Source organism: Argentina silus (genome assembly GCF_951799395.1).
Source record: "Argentina silus genome assembly, chromosome: 3".
NCBI lineage: Eukaryota > Metazoa > Chordata > Actinopteri > Argentiniformes > Argentinidae > Argentina > Argentina silus.
The window spans coordinates 25,032,644-25,054,009 of record NC_139657.1 but is presented as its reverse complement, the minus strand read 5'-3'; the positions used below and the strand labels follow the sequence as shown (position 1 = coordinate 25,054,009).

Genomic DNA, 21,366 nt, shown 5'->3' with positions numbered 1-21,366 from the left:
AACCCTGACCTACACTGTAATAACACAATTCCTACATTCCTTGAAAACTTCATTAAAGTTTCTATTCATTCAATGAGTCCTATAGTAGCTGTAGCTTACAGCTGTAGTTTAACAGTATGTGTAGATTACATCACCAACCTACTTGACACAATTGTAACCTACTATAAGTTGTGGTGATGTGCAACCTCTTGTGACACCTACAGTAGACTGGAAATACTTTGGCACACAATACAGTAATACTTAGAGGCAGAGGCATGTGCCCCCTCATATTTGTCCTGTTTTACATTTTTTTATGTTAAATTCATGTTAAATGAATTACTATACTTTAAAGTTTATGACCATGTTTTATCATAATTATTTAGAAAAAGATCCTGGAGGATGAGGCACACTGGACTGGTAATATACAACAGCTAAACGGGTATGTATGGAAAAACTATGCAGAAAATACGACTTGTTTTAGACATACAATTAGTCATAGGGATTATGTAGATTGCAGGAAAGTTATTTCAAGTGTCCAAAAAATTCCCCAACTCCTTCCTCTAAAATATTGCGTCCATGACGCCCCTGCTTAGAGGTAAATTGGGATCACTTGATCATTGCTAAGACTTTAAGCTTAAAGCTATCACTCAAACAAATCCGTTAGAAGTGTCTACCTCGATGTCTGAGGTTTTAACCTGTTGATGAGCCAGCATATCGTACAGTATTTTCTGCCACAATTATAGCTACCAAACAGTCGAGTGGAAATCGTGCGGATGATGTCATGGAATCGAGACAACGCTTGGTTAACGTAGGAAAATGAGGGAGAAGTCGTCCCGAATTCGAGATACATACAACATATTTTCCATTGGCATACAAGTTATTGACAGCAGAGTTACCTGTGTATATCAATTGCCGCCGACGAGGACTGTGTGATAAACGTTAGAGCAGGCAGAGCAGTTTGTGTGGGCGGCACTTGAATCACGCACGCATAAAAGAGGTTGTCTCATGAAGCCTTCCAACTTACCAAGGTCTCGCAGTCCCCGGTTGTGCGCTCGCTGCTATGATATGTGTATCTGGATACCTATCATCACGGCAGTTTTAAGGGTTTAAGCTGTTTTCCCTGCTTGGATACTACTGACTAGGGCATTGGATATGTGCACGCGGGATAATGAAAACCCCTTTCCTCCCCGCAGAAGTAAAATAAAATAGGGTTTCGCATACATTGGATTTTACTCCTCTCGTTCCATATGAAGAAGTCAAAAGTAAGTTAACATTAAAACTGCACGTTTCCTTACTTGTATGCAATTTATCATTATTAATTTAAACGGATCCTGCATTCTCCGACAAACCTATTTATTTACATATTTTTCTGAGGTGACATTATAGTCTGACTAGCTATTCTATACCCATGCAGGTATGCGCGTATTCCAATGGCTCAAGTGGGAAGGAAAAGAAAGGTGTGTGTCTGTACATTTTGAGAAACAAATGCATCAATGAAAAACAATCATGAGTTGAAAAAATCATTAATGACATACAGTATAACCTCTCAGTTTGTGTCCATAACATCATAATTAGCGCCACGACCACATCAACCTAGAATATGTAGGCTACTGTATATTATCTGGTAGGCTACTCAGTGAACATGAAACCCGCACCTCACTCGATTTTTCTTGACGGCCAAGCACGCCGCGAATAATATGCCCCGCATAAGTGTCCGAACCCACATTTGACATCTACCACATATTGTTTTTGATAATATACAGGCTTAATTATCACCACTATGGGTTTATTTAATAGCAGGCAAAAACAACCAAGATTTTGAGATGTTGAAGGGAAAGTGTTTCAAATTCAGAATTCAGTGGTACCATAAAAACAAGGAAGAGGGAAATCCCTGTGAGGCATTCCATCCGTCAACACATGCAGTAGCTCATATGTGGTCTGTGGTCTTATATGTGTTATCTTCCTGGTAGACTATTTGCTGCCTGGATAATATAGAGGCTTAATTATCACCACTATGATATGTTATGGTCTTATATTTGTTATTTTGCTGGTAGGCTATTTGCTGCCTGGTCGGCTATATAGCATCCCTGTTAAATCTCGTCTAGTAATGATCATTTCGCGCATAACCGTTGTGTTGTCGGCTCAACAGTAGGCTTGTAGCTCTTGGAGCTATTTAGTAACCTTTCAGCTATACTTGTAATAACATGTGCGGGCCAATTACATTCGCCCTGGTTTGAGGATATTGGCGCATTCTACTGCAAAATGATAATAGATGATATTGGCTTTGGATGTAATAGGTCAAATGTTTGGCACACTGCACAGTCAGATTAAAGTATAAATTCTTAGAAATTATATGGGTAATATTTTAAATGTTTGCTGTTGGGTACATCGTCACTTATCACTGCGTTTGCATAGTAGCCTGACATTCAGGTACAGTAGATGTTCCTCTTTGTTCAGACTTTAGAAATAACTGAAAACAGTTGTTTTTCACTTTTATCTCTACAGTATTACTCAATTTAATCAATTTATCTAATTCCAAGAAGAACAAAAAACAAATACACATTCAGATATTTGGAGAACTGGAGGTAGCTGCTTGAGTATTACTGGAGATCTGTAAGCCTCTTTGACTTTAAAGCTACACATCTTACATAGGATATAGTGTGATCAATGGCCGTCATCAGAGCAATGCAAAACAGGAAGGATTTTTTTTATTGAACTGGAGTTTTGCCACTTAGTGTCCCCCACCACACCCACACACACACTTTTTGACTTAGCCTATTCATTTTATTTTTTTCCTATTCTTTTTGTTTGTTCTTATTTTTTTTTCACTTGTGTCCTTGTTCTTGTGACATGAAAATGATAAATACAGTTGGTCTACTTCTCTCATTTCAAGAAAACCTTTCCTAGAATAGAGCTTAATTGACTCCATTGTGTTGGCGGATGGAATGCCTCACAGGGATTTCGCTCTTCCTTGTTTTTATGGTACCATTGAATTCTGAATTTGAAACACTTTCCCTTCAACATCTCAAAATCTTGGTTGTTTTTGCCTGCTATTAAATAAACCTATGACCTTTGCCTGAGGGGTCCCCAATGTCTCAGTAGTCAATGCTACAAGACAACCAAGACTGGATATATCAGCTTACTTATTTAGAGCTCTTCAGCCCCAGCTGAAGACGGATAGTGTGGAGACAACCCAATAGTTGAAGTTGTATGTCCATCAGTACAGTAGGAGCTGAATTAACTCATTCAGAAACTCTCACTCTCTAACCTCTGACAAGTGATATTGTTTAGCGTTTGCTCAACATTAAAAACAACACTCCTTGTGTAAAATTGCCATACAGTAGATAGACTCTAGATTGCATTCCCAAGTGAAAGCAAGGTTTAACAGGATGCTTTTTGTAGTTTTGTCACTTCATGCCAGCAGATTAGTAGTTCTAACTTTACGAATAATATGAAATAATAAGTGGTTTGCTTGTGGAAGAGGGATAGTGATTAGAGGTAATCGCAGTCATTTTGGTGTGTAATGGGTGACACTTCCTTAGACTGCATCCTACAGACCTTCAGCCACAACTTTGTTTTGTTATTGGTCTTGTTGACAGTTGTCATCCCTCATTGTGTTCCTCTTTATTTGACCTCCTCACTGTGCCTATTTTCACTGACACACAAGCCCAAAACCACGGTTAAGCATTTAAGTAAGATACAGTAAGTGAGGCTCAGAGCACATAGCTGTCACTTTGGGGCAACAACACACTTGAAGCTGCTACTGCAATAGAAATACACAATATGTATGTTGTACAGAAAAATGGACTGCACTTAATTTTACTGTAGAGTTTAAAATAAATAGTTGCCATTGCCAATGCCCACAGGAGAAGTAGCTCTGTGATTATCAGTGCCTATCCCAGAGTATTACAGGTGCCACCAGTTTTGGTGGTCCCTACAAGTTTTTGCCATACAAGTAAATGAACAAATATTTAGCAAAGGTGCAACACATGTATTTCAAATACTATTTTTGAAATGTATGATGTAAGTAACCCTAGTAAGCAATAAGCAACTATGATATCTTCTCTGCCACAATAAACATGAGTAATGTATAAAGATACACTATGGAGGTTTAATTGCAAAAAGTTGACCTCAGTTTTTTGCTTGTGGTGAGTCTATGGTTATTAAATCCTATAATGTCAATCAATTTCTTACCTCATTATAACCTACGCAATTCATAGTTTAAGGGCTACATACATTGGCGAGATAAGCTGTATTGGCGAGATAAGCTGTTTAAGGGCTACATACATTGGCGAGATAACCCTTTTTGACCATTAAGATTTGACCATTTCTAGGCATTATTTCTGACTATTTAGAGGATTACAGGCACACAGGCAAAATCCTCCATAATATAACTTTAAGGTCAATAGTCCAAACAATAATCCCTTATCCAAACAAACTGATGGGTCCACCTGTGCATTTGCTTGATATGGCTGCCTAGAGCTCATCCAGTCTGTCAGGAACTAAGACACTGGAGCCACAGCATTCCACTCTTCTAGCACACAAATCTAACTGGACTGTCCAGTGGTTTCCCCCTAAAGGCCTGCTCATTACACTTTCCAGACCACTTGAGATGCTTAACCCTCAGAGTTGTGGCTCAGTAAATCAACAACTATTTTATGACATTATGGGAAAAAAACCTGGATCACAGAGGTCGACCCAGTTCTACTCTGGACGCAGAGTCATCCTCTGTGGTCGCTACCTGACTGAAAGGGAATATATCTGAGCAAAGGTTGTGTCCCATACATCTCATGGCGTAGTTGACTACCTGCAATAGATCACTATATAGTTATAAATGTGCTTGGCTCCCCCAAGGGAAGAATCATAAAGCAGGGGTGAGAGCAGACCTGTCAGCATGCAACCCCTTTCTGCACCCCCCATTCCCCCCGTGTCTCCAGAGGTTCTCTTGATACCCCAGATTCAAAGAGGACCTTAGAGTTCATCTGCTGACAAGCTGGAATCGTAAAGTGGGGATGAGAGCAGACCTGTCAGCGTGCGACCCCTTTCTGCAACCCCCCACTCCCCCCAGTGTCTCCAGAGTTTTCCCCGATACCCCAGATTCCAAGAGGACCTTAGAGTTCATCTGCTGAAAAGCTGGAAAATGTTAGCGAGTCTGGGGAGTTGAGGCTACCTGTTGTAGTAAAATGAAGGCTGGTCATGAACATTTTAAGTTGAACAGTGAGAGCCAGAATTCCAAGTACAGATAGGGAGCTTTAGCAATTGTTTGCATGCCCAGTTGTGAGTAGGGCAAATCATCAAAGGATAGCAAACATAGCCATGGAATACACCCAGGAAATATGACAATCTTTGATTGATTCATTAGAGAAAAATCCAAATTGAAATGGTAAGTATATAACAGAATGTTTTGTATAGCGTATAGTATATAACAGAATGTTTTGTATAGCAACACAAGCTACAGAATTGAGGATTTTATGGGTTCATGTCCATTTGTGCCTTTTGACTTGCATGGAACTGAGTCTGTTTTTACAGCAATGTGGTACTGTGAGCAACAAGGATAGTGCCTAATGAACCAAGCTTCATAGCTCTATGCATGAACATGGCAATGTCCTCAGAAATTACTACTCTCTATACGCACGTATGATCACGTTTAACTGTATTTGGGTCATTCCACACTCCACACTGTACACACTCCATTTCAGTGTGTAAGGTGTATGGCCATTAAAGCACATTATGAGCCGAGACCATGACACTTCCAGTTTCACGTTAATCATGCTTCGTAAATGCAGATTTGCACAAAAGTACTCTGAACTTAAACGTTAAGATCTAGCCCTATATACTGACTCTATGATACATACAGTATAACTGAGGCAGAGAGAAGCTGTTAGATGTAAATGATAGATTCGACTCACAGAAACCCCCTCCGTAAATGACACAGCTAATCGGTCATGTAGCGTGTGTGATTTTTCAAGGAGATGTTATGGGTGCCATATACTGTATGCTCTGGGCAGATGTCAGAAGACCCCTGGGCCGTAACAAATGATGTATATACTATACACAAGATTGCTCACGCTATGCATTTGCCAATGAGAGGCTGTGAAGCCACCGCACCGTCATCTTGGTGCACCTTCTGTCAGGGCTTTGAGTAATGGGGGTGAATAGGTGAATCATTTTTGCCAAGTGTCTTCTATTACCGACACCTTAAAGGGCCAATCTGTAATTGGTACATACATTTTTGGACATTTAATGATAAATATCCATTGATTCTTGAAGAATATAACATATAAATGAGCTTAGTTCAACTGTCTTACCCCATCAGAACCCAAAATATAAGCTTGTTTTACTCCATTGTTTGTAAACAATGTAATTGTAACCAAACAGTGTATAGCTTCAAAACATGTTTAAAACTAATTTTTATCTCATGGATGGTCAGTCCTTGCATCCATAGCTCTGCCTATGAAATTGACAGTGATTACATTTTCTCCAGCCCCATCTCTCAGCTATTTACCAAAAAGGTGGCAGAGAGCCCGCTTTGTTGTTGTTTGAATTACATCTCAACTCTGTGCATGGATTTGTGGAAAAGTGTATGTCAGTGAGTTTAAGCCTTTCATGCCATTTGTTATTTGCTGTGGAAGCGCTGACAATTACTTTCCTGGCTAACATGGCAGACTTAAAGTCTTAGAAGATGCGTTGTCTTTTCGTATTCAATGAACTATGATGTATGTTTGTGTTAGGAAACGCTCCATAACGTTTCACTCCAATAAAAGGAGCAGGCAACAAGAGGCCTTGACCAAATGCAGATACAAAGTATGCGCGCACAGAAAATGGCTAGAATATTCTCAATTAAATAAATTGCCTCCCCAGACCAACATTTGCTGTGTACCATGTTGACTAGCCGTGGCAAGGCAAGACAATGACATCTATTTTCAAAACATTTTTTCATCGCAGTTTGGGGTTTTCAAGAAAAAATAATTAGTCACAGTTTGGGTATGACTGATCTGGTGAATATGACTTCCTCATTTTTATAGTAACAGTCATTGTTATTTGTATGATTAAGATTTCCCATGTGACTGGGCTGTACGCCAAGCATCATTTGAATTCGGGAGGGCCCGACCGGAGCAATTTAAAAAAAAAAAAAATTTAAGGGGACTCTAAAATTATGTTGAGGGTCTTTGCAAGTGGAAAATTAAAAGAGAAGAACAGTGTGTGTTTGTGTGCAGGGCGGCATCCATTTTGTGATTCTGTATGCAATTTAGAATGCTCATGGGGCAAAAACAGATTAAGGACTACAAAGGGCAGCTTTAAGAAAATGACAGTTTGCTTTAACAAAATCACATCCACCAAAGATTTCTTCCCCCAGACATGAGAAAAAGTGACTGAAATCACCCCCAAGCCACATCATCACATGCTTGTGTACTGTAGGGTTTGTCACTCCAGGAAGTTAAAGTCACAAGATCTTAGAGGCTGATGGTTTGACAGGTTAGATGAAGTGTTCCACTGTTGCACCAACACCAACAGAGACCCTTGATGACACCTCCTTCTTCTCACAAGTCAAGACAATCTGCGACCATGATATAATTCAACATTTAACCTTTAGTGTGACTGTGATATCACTCATGTAGGGAAAACAAATGTTTTGCTGGCAGGGTGGAACACCTGGCAACCATGTTATCACATTCCCTTGTCGTCCAAACAATTTTCTATAGCTCACTGTATTTTGAAAGGCTTAGTTATTTACTGTCTTCTTTAGTAATGTGTCGAAGAGACGACAAGGGCTTGTTGTATGACAGTTTTTTTGCCAAGGAAAACAAATTCCTGCTGAGATGGTCCCCCCACCGCCCTCTCTATCCCAACATCCACTCCCTCCATTTGTGGTGTTCAGTAGTCAGATCAGATTTCCCTGGATGGTGGACACAAGTGGACCATTTCCCTCCAGAGAGTGGTAGATAAAAGTGAAGGACTGCACACAGGTGCTTTTTATGGTCAAAACAGTCAAAAGGGGGGATTCGATGGAGTCACAAAGTCAATTAACGAAGCAGACATTTTTATCTTTTGTTTGAATGCATCTTTACCAGAACTGAGGGTTTGTACTGTATTGTGATCGTCATCATCAATGCTGATTGGCTGTGCAGTATGTCAACACAGAGACTACTCAATCCATTCTTCAACTGACCACATGAAAGTGAGAGAGCCTTTAGTCCTCAACAGTATGCCCACCATGCTATCTGTTTCAGTGTTTATTTAATTAACGTGAGCCTCTGTAAGTGCACCTAGGTGGACACAGGCAGACAAAATGCAATTTGCAGATGCAAATTTGATTTCTACACATTTTGAGAGGGCGCCGGTCGCTCACTGCATCATTGTGGAATCAATCATGTTTTCTGTTTCTGTATCAAGGCCATACATGTAATTACATTTTCACTTTCCCACAATTATCCATATGCTGAGCATCCACAGGAAGATGCCCATGCCTAGATTTTACTTTTAGACACATTTTTTGACATTCAAGTCAGAAGTGATGAGACATGAGACCTTCACATGGTTTTCTATGACTTATCATCATATGATACAGGTGACAACTGCCATATCTGATGGTCTGTTATTGATACAGCCTGCACTCTTAGAAAAAAATGGTTCCAAAAGGGTTCTTCGGCTGTTCCTGTGGGAGAACTCTTTGATGAACCCTTATGGGTTCCATATAGAACGCTTTGGGTATAGAACCTTGTGAAAAGGTGTCTACATGGAAACCAAAAGGGTTCTCCCACAGGAACAGCAGAATAACCCTTAATGGTTCTAGGTAGCACCTTTTTTTCTGAGTGTAGATTCCCCAACCATGTGGAGAGTTGTTCCATTCCATCCAATGAGCAATGACCAGACCCCACAGTCTGGGTCATAGACCTAATGTCCACTGGAGAACAAAAGCAGTAGTTTGGTCATTTCTTCCATCTCACATGAGACAGCAATTAGGGTTGGTAGCGGCTTTTATCTGCCTGCCAGTCTATTTTGAATCTAATGAAACATGGTTGTTCAACACTGTTATCGTACTGGCAAAGTAGTGAAAGAAAAATGATTTAGAGGAGAGATTAGGAACGGGGTCTGCCTCAGAAAAACTAATGGCCTCAAAGATGCCATGTGGCACTAATGTTATGCATGGCCCTGTGTTTTTGTGTAATGAGATTATGTAGTGAAGAGGGGCACAGGCCTGGGTATCTGGAGAGGCTGTTGTTGTTAATGATCCCTCAGGTTCAAAGTGCCTGTAGAAAATGAGACCTGGGTAATCATCAATGCGGCACACAGAACTCAAGAGCTCGAGAGAGCTTTCAAAACCGTGGACAGTGCACCTCATTTTATGTTGAGCTGAAGTTCAGTCAAACCCGCACTGCAGGAAGATTTGTAGAGTTTTGTGAAAATAAGTATTCATAACACTTTCTTTGAAATCTATATGGTTATATTGTGAAATACAGGTTGTATGAAAGAGAGCCCCAACACAAGTGAACTGACTAAAATAATCTTGTTGAACATGCTGTACTGTTTGTTGACACATTTTGCTCAGATCAGCTCCAGTCATTAAGCAGAAGTGCATATCAACACACATGTTGTTTCTCAATGTGGTCCTATGAAATCCCCATTCTCATTTGTAGGGGAGATGCATTATATTGATGTGCATCAGAAGACTAGGAAAGTATTTTATGGATGCCATACTGTATGTTTTAGAGTTAATTAAGATATCCTTGTGGTTTAAAGCGGCGTGAACACATACATCATTTTCGTCTTGAGACTCAGCCAAGGTTGGCATGGCTACGACTCGTAGCATGCAGCAAGTTTGGTGGTGCACATTAGCCTGTTAAAAAAAAGCTTCGTTTTATTGGGTATAATCTATAAACGAGATGTGTTCTTTCACAATCATTATGGGTTGCATTTACAGTGCCCTGTGTAAGTAATGGGACAGTGTAGCATTTTTTTTCTTTTGGCTCTATACTCCAAACATCTGGATTTGAAATTAAACAATTACTATGAGGCTAAAATAGAGATTCTAAGCTTTTACTTGCTGGTATTTATGTACATATTGGTTTCATCATTTAGAAATGCCAACACTTTTTATACATAGTCCCCCTATTTCAGAGCACCAACAGTCAGAAGAATGTATTTTGAAGTGTATAGAAACATCTTGTCTGCTCGAGTACAAGCAAATGCCTCCAAATTCATTGGATGGCATTTCATCATACAATAAGACAATGACCCAAAACATACTGCCATAGCAACTAGGGAGTTTTTCAGGGCCTAAAAGTGGAAAGCACTTGACTGGCCAATTCAATCTTCAGATTTAAATTCAATTGAACATGCGTTTTATTTTCTGATGATACGATTTTAGGCAAAAAGAACTCAAAACAAACAACAACTGAAGATGTCTGCAGTACAGACCTGGCAGCGTATCACCAGAGAAGATACCCAGCATCTGGTGGGGTAAATGGGTCGCAGACTTCAGGCAGTTACTGCATGTAAAGGCTTGTCAACCAAACACTAAACATGAGTGCTTAATTTGGACATTATATTAATCTGTCCCTGAAATAGGGGGACTAGGTATAAAAAGTGTTCTAATTTCTAAATGGTGAAACCAATATGTACACAAATACCATCAAATAAAAGCTGAGAATCTATACTATGTATACATATATACACTCACCAGCCACTTTATTAGGTACATCTGTTCAACTGCTCGGTAACGCAAATATCACATGGCAGCAACTCAATGCATTTAGGCATGTAGACATGGTCAAGACAACCTGCTGAAGTTCAAACCGAGCAACAGAATGGGGAAGAAAGGTGATTTAAGTGACTTTGAACGTGGCATGGTTGTTGGTGCCAGACGGGCTGGTCTGAGTATTTCAGAAACTGCTGATCTACTGGGATTTTCACGCACAACCATCTCTAGGGTTTACAGAGAATGGTCTGAAAAAGAGAAAATATCCAGTGAGCGGCAGTTCTCTGGGGGTAAATGCCTTGCTGATGCCAGAGGTCACAGGAGAATGGCCTGACTGGTTCGAGATGATAGAAAGACAACAGTAACTCAAATAACCACTCGTTACAACCAAGGTATGCAGAAGACCATCTCTGAACGCACAACACATCGAACCTTGAAGCAGATGGGCTACAAAAGGTGGTCCAACCCAGTACTAGCAAGGTGTTCCTAATAAAGTGGCCGGTGAGTGTGTGTGTCAAATCCCAAATTATATAGTATACAGTCAAAAGTAGAACAAATGCTTCACTGTCCCATTACTTACGCAGAGCACTATATGTTGTGTCCTGACTTTTTAGCTAATTTACATGCCGCAACCTGTGGTAAACTTTAGCCAGCTAAGCATTCTGCCACTTTTCTACCAAAACAGTAGGAACCAGTATGCAAAGGAACTAAAGTATGGTTGTATACCATTCAGGAAACGTTAGAAGGCATACTTTTCTCCATCCTCTGATTGGTTATCACCGAGAACAGATTATAAAAAAATTAGACTTGGATCCTATTCTGTCTAGTCGCTCTGCTAGCCAGAACGACATCACCAAAGTCTCGTCAAGTCGCGAATGACCACTGGTCGTAGCATCGCATCGCCCCATGTGGGTACATAGCTTAGAAATGCCTGAAATAGCTTAATACTACATTATTACATTATCATAATCCAAGACACATCCGTTGCAGGGATGAAAAGAAGTGTTATGTTGTTTACACTGTATGTTTTCCAACCGAGTATGAGAACCAATCGTGAATCGGGGAAGACAGCTGTTTTTGTAAGCTGAACGTGGCTAGAATGTGCTGCATACAGCACCTCTAATATTATTACAAAAATATGTTACATTTAATGGTCAATAACTATAATTCTGTAGATCATGTCATTATTTAACCTTCTTGTTCTCTATGACTGTTTTCATTTGCAGTGTTTCTGTCTTCAATTCTACAAGTGGAGATTGCCATTGTGTATCATGGGAGAGTTCAAAAATTACAGTTGGCTCTTCCAGAGGCTAGACTGCACAGAAAAAGCTGCTCTGATTTATAGGCCTACAGTATGCCATGTATTACAGTTGGAGATGATAGATATTTATGGTCAGGTACAGTAGAGCTGGCTCTGCATGGTGTGGCTAGGTTGGCTTTGTCTTTTGGACCTAACGGGTGACAAAAGTTATAGTAGATAGAACTTAATTCAAACTTCATCAATGAGTTTGTGTGCTAAGTAACCTTCTCAGCAACTCAGCAACCAACATTTTCCAGTGAAATTAACCCTAACACAGCTCGCTGATACAGCAAATAACAGATAGCAGGTTTCCAAGATAGATACAAAATATTTGAGGTATTTACAAAAATAATTGACTACAGTATAAGTATGTACAACATCTGTGTACTCATTTGTCTTCTCCAACCTTAGTATTAAGAAAATGCAACTAATAGCTTACAATTCATATTGGAAAAATAGGCACATTTAAAGCAGGCCTAGTTAGGACAGGCTACCAATGGGATACAGTAATATTTCAAAATATGTATAGTAGGTGCAATACAGATACCTTGCATAACCAGAATTTATCTCAACATTACATATGTTTTGAATTATGTTTGTTAGGAGAAAACTGGAACACAATCTGATTTCTACTGAAGAAGTTATGATCCATGTTTGACTGGCATCTGGCCAGATATTGCCTGCTCCTCGGATTTCATGGGTCATGATTCTGTCTCATAAAGTTCCAGGATGCACAACTTTCCATGTGCCCCCTGTCCTGCTGTGTTCTCTTTTCTGCTTATTACCCGTTTTATTACCCTTACCCTGTTTGTAGCTATTGTAAAATGTATGGCTTCACAATAGCCATAAGTTCTAAGGCTGTGCATGAACTGGTTGTGTTTAGTCAGGAATCATTGGAATATCACATTTTGTATTTTAAAAAGCTTACATATTGAATATAACATATTTTGACAAACATAATTGATTGTAACTGTACATAGCCTACTGTAAAGAAAACACAACCTGCGGTCAAATGTGAAGCACCAACGGCTGATACCAAGTAAAACAGAACACAAATCTAAAGCAATAATGACATGTAATGAAGTATAATTATACATATTTGCAAGAAGTAATATGCTTGTTCTTTCAGTGTCTATGCGCTTTATGCAAATGCATCCACACGTTGGCTCTTATGCTCCACCATGCAAACCACATTCAAAACAAATATTGGTGTTGTCTCCTGGCTTAAAACAAGCAATGGAGTTACTCACAAAAGTGTTCAAAATGTCTGTAATCAGGGCCAATTTGTCGGTCTCCCTGCACGTGTATATCGTGCCCTTAGCAATCAGACACATACTTGTAGGCTAAACAGGTGGATAAAATGTGGTGGTTCTAATTGAGAGTGAGACTGAGCAAAATTAAGGTAAAACAATGTAAAAAAAAGTTGAGTAAAACAAATGGAATAAGCCTACATTTCGAAATATGGGTTTAATGAAGGGTATGTCTCTGTTCTTCGCAAGGTGGGTGCATGCTAGAACGGGCTTCTATTCACATGTAATGGCATTGAATATGCAAATAACTTAGTCTGTCTTTCTATGTTGGTGATATCGCCATTACAGTTGAAATGGGTAAACCATTCATAACTGTAAGGTCAATTTCATAAACCTGCCAGACACATGCACACATAGGACCCTAACCCTAACCCTAAATAGACTGAGAGAAAAACTTTCGACATATGGGTATCTTCTTCGGAGGCTGGGTGCGCGCTGCATTGAATGGACTATTTGCGCCTTTTGGGAGCAGGTTTTAACTGCGCCTCAGGACATGACTTGGAATGAAATAATTGAAATTGCAGATTAGTTGTTGAGGTTTTAACAATATAGCCTCCTGTTATGAAGTGTAGCCAAAATTATTTTCATATAGCTTCCCTTCATGAAATATAGCCTAATTAGTCATCAGATCAACCTTTATGGCAGCGCATCTCGTCACTTACTTTGCATTTAATAGTTAATTACAAAAATGCATGCAACTGCTAACTTTTCAATTTAGTGGTTGTTTGTGCTTTCTAGGCCTCTCTTAATCTAGCTTCATCAAGTTTGGCTCTTTCGCTAAGAAAACATTTGTCTTGCCACAATTGTGTTCATAGTTAACCTGTTAAAAACCCCCACTGCAACTGTCAAGGTATCCCCTCAATTCCCCAAACCGCACAGTTGTGTCTCACTGTTTGCTAGAGGTTTGTGATGGCTTCCTTTTCTGTTTGTTCGATTGCTGCAGATACTCTGCACTATGCCACCAATCTCCTAACCCTGCTGGTTGTATGACGACATTACATGAAAATGAATCTAAGTAAAAAACGTTTAGGCTGGCTGCCCAAAGATTCTCTATGCTATCTCTATTCTATCAGGAAAATGCCTGAAACTTCAATCCACACTTTAGTTTTGTTTATCTGGGCACTGTTACTTACTGCTAACTGTTATTATTTCTAACTAAAAAGCAATAGAAGTCAATGGACCCTAGATTTGCTGTATGTGTTACATTCCATGCCTTAATCATCCCAAATTCTCTGAAAAGACTCAATGACTTGATTTAAATGACTTTGAAATGATTTGGGCATGATATTTCATCATTTAGGGTCCATTGACTTCCAATTAGTCGTTAGTGACAGTGACCAGATAAGTTTGGATTGTGTGGGCGTCCTTTCCATACACTATTTTTGTGATTTTGTAATTTGGGTGAACTATCCCTTTAAGAGCCTGGATTTCAGAGATCAATGAAATCAGTATTCAGTTCATGTAACATACATACTCTAAGCTAGCATGGCAAAATAGTTCCTCTGGCATAGAAAACTACTCCCTATTTTAACGCTGTTTTGGTCCCAAAAAGCTCTTTCTAAAAGGTTGGGGGGTATTCTAGGGGAGAGGAATCACAGATTTTCGCCTATCTGTCTCTGGTGGCTGCTTCTTCAAATCGTGCACGTGTGACAATCAGGGGAGTTAGGGAGGATGGAGTTCTTTGGAACTTAATTTCGCCTCGGTGGCCAGAGGTGGCAGATTTCCAACAAACTTACACAGCACCTTTAAGCTCAATCTTCACAGGTTTTTAGTCATGCAAGTGTCGCATTAGGCTGATTCATTGTAGTGGACAGGACAAAGTACAATAGGCCTATTGAACTTTTTTTTTGTCTTCAAATTGTACCATTTTCTTTGAAGATAAAAAATAACCACAAATTTAAAAATTGTTATAAAGCGACAACCCTAGATAATTAAATTGAAAGTTGAATTGAAGTTGCTGTTTTTTTGTTGGAATTCAATTGGATTAGAGTTTGAGCTGAGATTCCGAAGAGATTTTGTTTTGACATTTCTATTCAACTACAGATTTCTCCATATTTGAAGGGAATCATCAACTTGATCTCATCAGAAACATCCATATATTGTGATAGTTTCTCTCAGGACAGAGTTTATTTACGTTTTTATATATATATATAATAATATATGCCATTTAGCTGACACTTTTATCCAAAGCAACTTACATTGCAGTGAGTGCATACATTTCAGTATATATGGTCCCAGTGGGAATCAAACCCACAACCTAAGCGTTGTTAGCGCCATGCTTTACCAACTGAGCCACGTCAATCATTTAATATTTTTTTTTCTAAAGGTTACGTAGGTAGTGGAGTCTATTTAGATCATACCTAAATATAATTATATATAAATATATATTATATTTAGGCATTTATTGTCCTCTTTTGACTGCACATGCATGATAAATGTAAAAAGCGATATGAAAACTCTAATTTTAAACTAAGGAAGTATTACAATTGCGTAGGGAGGTGTGAAAGGGAGTCAGATTCCACACCGATTTTGTCTAATTTTACAGGTAGGCAATGCAATTGGAGTGGTGTAACATAACAAGTTTAATAGTTGTTAATTGAGTTGTTTCAAAAAGAAAACGGAATCCCATCTGTAACATGCAGTGTTGTAAAATGATGTGTTTACAGTTATCACACATGCACTTCAGTTGTTAGCTGGTGTCGTTCAAGATTAGGGAGGACAAAAAAAATGAGTATGGCCTTATTTCTCTTAGGAGCATATTGAATGACTGTCATTCATATTCCATTCACCCTGCTGAATGTAACATCGATAGGTTTAGGCTATTTACATACAAAGCCTGGGCATGACACTCAAATTTGAGGTTGCTACTACCTAGCCTACACATGAACGTTTATAATGCAGGTGCACAGGAGGAGAGATAAATTGGAGTTATCAAGGTGACAGTGACACATTCAATACCGCCTTGCACACACTTGCCTGCATCTTGCTGATCTGATCACCCAGTTTCTTAGCAGTCATAGCAGCCACATATAGCATCATAAATCACTTTACTCGTTATATAATTCCTTCTTTCATCCACGCACTCTCCTCCTCTCACCTTTTTCCTTTGTCTGGGAACTTCGGTGCACAACAGCTGTCTGTGACCAGGCGCAAAAACCTCTCCAAATCAAACCTTCATACCATAACAGCTACAATAACCACTACAAAGCCTACGTCGTTATCACCATGTTAACGATAGTTAAGAAACTAGAACTAATGTAACCTACAATTCCCGTCCAAGTTTACAATCACGGAAAGCAACAGCAAGCAAGCAGTTACACTGGTAGGCCCCGTTGGAAATAAATTAGATTACATTGATTCGGAGGAGTTGCAGTGTTGGATAGCCTGGTGCTGGTGCTTACAAACAGGCCAAAGTAGCCGGGAAGGTCTCATAGACTTTCAATGGAAGTAGGGCGACAAAACGCAAGCGGATTGGCAAGCAAGAGGTTGAGCAGCATCGAGTCCAGTGCATGCTGACTCAAGGCTGGCTCGCGGCTCTTGAGGTGCTAATACATGGACCACGGTAAGGGGCGATTAAACCGTGAAAGAAATCTGCCTACACTGAGCCCAGCAGATCAATTGCCGCTTATCGTGGCCCATGTGTAAGAACCTTTAGCCAGCTAGCTAACATAACAATGATTCCTCTCTGTTTGAGTCAGGCTGTTGAGTAGGATAAATTAGCTGCAATTAAGTAAGTGAAAGGTCAATTAAGAAGAAAATCTTTCAGCTAAAGTGTTCAACTTTTGTCTTTCTCTCTCTTTGAGTCAACTACTCACCACACTCTGTGTACTGCAGTCCTATAGCTGTAGCATATGCCTTCAGTAATAAATTAATTATCTGATCCTTTGATTGGAAGGACAAGATGTACTGGTCATACTGCAAGAGCTCTGATAGGTTGGAGGACGTCCTCCGGAAGTCTTCATAATTACTGTGTTAGTCAATAGAAGGGGGTGAGAACCACAAGCCTCCTAGGTTTTGTATTGGAATCAATGTAGCCAGAGGAGAATGGAAAATAGGTCAATTCTGGCTATGCCATGGTGATACCCTAGAGGCTGCTGTTGAGACTACTGTAGACTTTCATTGCAAAACAGTGGTTCCGATAAGCGTTCACACTTCCCCAACTTACGAAACAAATAGATTTGACTTAATAGTATAGTCGCTAAACTTTATATGTGAGTAAGCTTGAGTAAGTACTAGCTTATAAGTAAGTAAGCTTGAGTAAGTACTAGCTCAATTCTAAAACCTCCCATACTTTAACTTTAATTTTCCCTGAGCCAAATTAAAAAAATTATTGTATTTAAGCGAAACTGACAGCCAAATCTAGTGCTTCTGAAAAGAGGCCTATTAAATCATGACTGTTCCATTAGGCTCCAGGCATTATCATCTCACATGGTTTGTGTTAGGACTGCATGAAGCACCAAATTGACCTGTTTGAATTTAGTTAAATGACAACATTGCATAAAGCTAGAAGCACCACAGTGTTCACACTTCAGTGTTCATGTGCTTTGCCACAAAAACGTGACATTATAAATTCAATTTGGAGTCTTCTTCTATCGACATACGTATTATATGTCCCCTGTACCCTCCATCTTGTTTTGATTACCAAAAGGAGCTTTGTGGAATTTAATTAGGCTCCATCCTCTCCTTATTTTGGTGTATCTACCCTTTCTCCCACTTCCATTGGTCTTTCTTTGTACTTTGCTTCTCCTCCAGCTAGAGAATGGGATACTTAACTACGTGCTGAACTCCATGACATGCGATAATGCAGGAAAGGGCCACCCTTGGCTGCCCTGACTCGAGTCTTTGATTCCAGGCAGTTTGTCCGTATGGTTAATCCCCCACTGGCTTTTTCATCTCAAAGCTATCAATAGAAACCTCTCATCATGTTTTGACTTTGGATCTGCCACTAATCTTGGCTAAGAGGCAAGGTGCGGGTCTGTTGCGTAACATGCTCAGACTGGTGTAGATACTTGAAGGTAGGAGGGGGTGGGGAGGATGTGGGGCTGAGGGCATGGACTCACTGGCCAGGCATTAGTCACAAGCCTCACTGAAAACATTTCAACCATTGTTAAATGTCTCGACAACAAGGAGTTAACCAAGGCTGCAATTCAACCTCTTGAAGTGGACCAATTGGATAATAGAAGAGCAACCTAGTTAGCTGACGTGACCACAAAATGCCAGTTGTCTGTACTCTGTAATTATGTCCAGTGAAGACTGGCTGACGCATCACAGTGTACAGTATTTGACTGACCATGGTAATTAAGGGGGCGACTACTTAAGCCTATTATGTGTCAGTTGTTGTTGTTGTTGACACTGCATATCAATTGATTAGGCAGTAAGAGGTCTCGCCCAATGCAAAGAGGAAAGTTGCATGTTAATCAGTGTGATCACTCAACCATCGTTCAGTAGCCCATCTCACCAGATCAAGTAATGTACTGCAGTAGCTTGCCACGTAGCTTGCTAAAGTACCACATGATCTGGTGCATCAGGTTAATACAAACCCAAATGGTGGAAGGAGTGTTGGCTGGATTAGTGATCTTATTATGCCTAGGAGATACTGGTCTTCAATTGTCTTGTTTTATTTTTAAATCATGAAGATCATCCAAAATAAAAACACTTTACATTAAGATGCCTTTAAATGTATGTAATTACATAGTAATAACTGTGGTATCAACATAGTACTTACGTAGTAACTACTATGTAATTGCTATGTATTTACAGTCTAGCGGGATCAGTTATTACACAAGTGGTTATATGATTGGCCAGAGTTTGTTCGATCAATGTCAAAACTGTCTCTCCCTGGCAATAGATAACAAATAGATAACTCCATTCAACATGTTAAAAATGGTCAAATGTGATGCCAAATATCCCAGCGTATTCCACTTGTGTAATAACCAATAGCGATACCACAAGGTAATTACATAGCAGTTACAAAGTAGTTACTATGTAAGTACAATGTTGATACCACAGTTATTACTACAGTATGTAGTTACATACATTTTAGGGCAACAATGTGAAGTGTTCCCGAAAAACCTTTGGGATTATTCTTAAAGCCATATATCATGCAAGGGCCCACAAGAAGTTAGCCATATGCCATTTTATCAGAAACAGTTTTTAGCCAGGTGGTTTTGGGTTATCTGAAGTGATTCAGCATAATCAAGGGGTATATTTAACTATGTGAAATTACGGGAAATATTGCAAATTGTGGCTTTAAATGTGCAACTTACCGTATGAAATCTATAATTGAATATTGTGTTTGTCTGGTTTTCAGATTTGGATACGCGCCTGTGTCCATTTATTGCTGTGCATTACACTTGGAGCCCACACAAGTGAATTTGGAAGTCCTGTAACAGATGACATCACAAGAATCTCACTATTGGTAAGGTCTTCAGACCTTTTTTAATATTCACTGATAGCAAAACTGTTGTTTTTTTTGTATTTAGCTGAACAATGGAATCATCCATTGTGGTGTTTCACTGAAAGTTTTGCTAAAAAAAAATGGGGACATTTGTCAATGTGCTTTAACCTCTCTGACTCAGTTGAGGACTCTGTCAAAGTGCTCGCCCCTCTCTCTCAGGGAGAGCGGAGCTAGAGCAAAAACAAGAGTAACGTCATATGGTTCTGTCATATTAAAAAAAAAACTGTTGTGCATGTGAATGCAGAATAGATATCTCTCCCAGTTTGTTTCTGCATGGAACTTCAAATGCACAGATGGAGCCAAATAGATTGTTGGGAATTCCCGCAGACAGCCAGCCGTATGCGATTCTGCAGCGCTACTCAAATAGCCGGAAGGCTCTGGAAGGCTCCGCAGAGCTGTTATTGTAACATATGTAATGCTATGAATTCTGCTCTGTGAGGTCATGTGATGTAATTTATAAATATGGACGACTAGAGTAGCAACAAACAAAGAATGACCCAACAGAAACAATGCTTTTCTTCATTGACTTGATTTAATAAAATGGTAAATGAACGAACTGTACAGTATCATATGCTTTCAGACATGGGGGCGCCAATTTCAATACATCCATGCCCACCGAAGAAGGAGTGTCTTTAGGGTCTTAGAAAAGTGCGTATTTCACTTATATTTCAATCTTGACCATTCACCCAAGCTTTGGGGATCAATAAAACACATCCCCTGATAGCCTAACTATTAACATTATATTCAAAAAATACCACCCACAATACTAAACATAAATGTATAAATGTTATATTGGTAAATTTCAAATTCAGTTCAAAATCAAATTTGATAAGATGAGATAGGATGACTAGCTCTCAAGCCAGAAATTCACACTTTTGAGTGTCTCTACTCTACCCCCACATAGCCAAACACATCTTGATTGCCCGTATTTTGGGCACTAGGCAGGTTTATTCACTGGATTTTCAAGCATGTTGCATTTGAATGTCAAGATTAGGCCTGCCTAATCACCATCGATAGGGTAATAGGTTAGTATGATCAGGATGAAAAAAGCTCAGAGCAAAGATCAAATGCAACCCAATACGCATGTCTAGTTTTTTTATCTGAATGTAAACTTTTGCAGTAATTTTTTCATGCTCACGAAATCTGGAGTTATGTCACTTCCAATTCCATTTGACATTACGAAAGTAATAAAATGGTTGTGTTAATTTATGCAATTCAAATACATTTTAGGCTACACAGTTGAGGCGGAAATTGGAAATACCCATGCGAAAAGTCAAGATTTACTAAAAGTTGTTTATTTCACCTTTATTTAAGCAGACGTTGGTGGCAGAAAACTGGAATGACTGACGGCCAAGGAAGTGCAGGCTTTAGGCTAGATTGCAGTGGTGGAGATATTAAGGAGTGACCTAAGATAGAGGGACTTGTAAATAAATTGGTAACTATGACAACTCCCCCATTTCTTGACTTTGCCCAAATAATGGATAGTAATGGGCTATCATGCAGTTACAGTACCTAAATGAATCAAATCCGTGGTCTGGGGTGGAAAACGTGTGAACAACCCAAATCAAATGTTCGTTCCTTATTATAGTCATAACGATCAAATGTATAGCCCTGTGTTGCC

The 21,366-nt window shown here is 39.4% G+C and overlaps 1 protein-coding gene across 2 annotated transcripts in view; it reads left to right on the top strand.

The window, feature by feature from the left end:
* Nucleotides 1–1,015: 1,015 nt before the first annotated feature.
* kitlga (kit ligand a) overlaps nt 1,016–21,366 on the top strand; it is a 29,049-nt gene continuing 8,698 nt past the window's right edge. Inside the window, exons 1-3 of one of the 2 annotated variants that reach the window (XM_083666103.1) lie at nt 1,016–1,241; nt 1,394–1,436; nt 19,599–19,706. In XM_083666103.1, coding sequence (XP_083522229.1) covers nt 1,410–1,436; nt 19,599–19,706 — 135 coding nt within the window. In that variant the 5' untranslated portion in view covers nt 1,016–1,241; nt 1,394–1,409. The remainder of the gene's footprint in view (nt 1,242–1,393; nt 1,437–19,598; nt 19,707–21,366) is intronic. The other variant, XM_083666104.1, reaches the window with a different exon arrangement.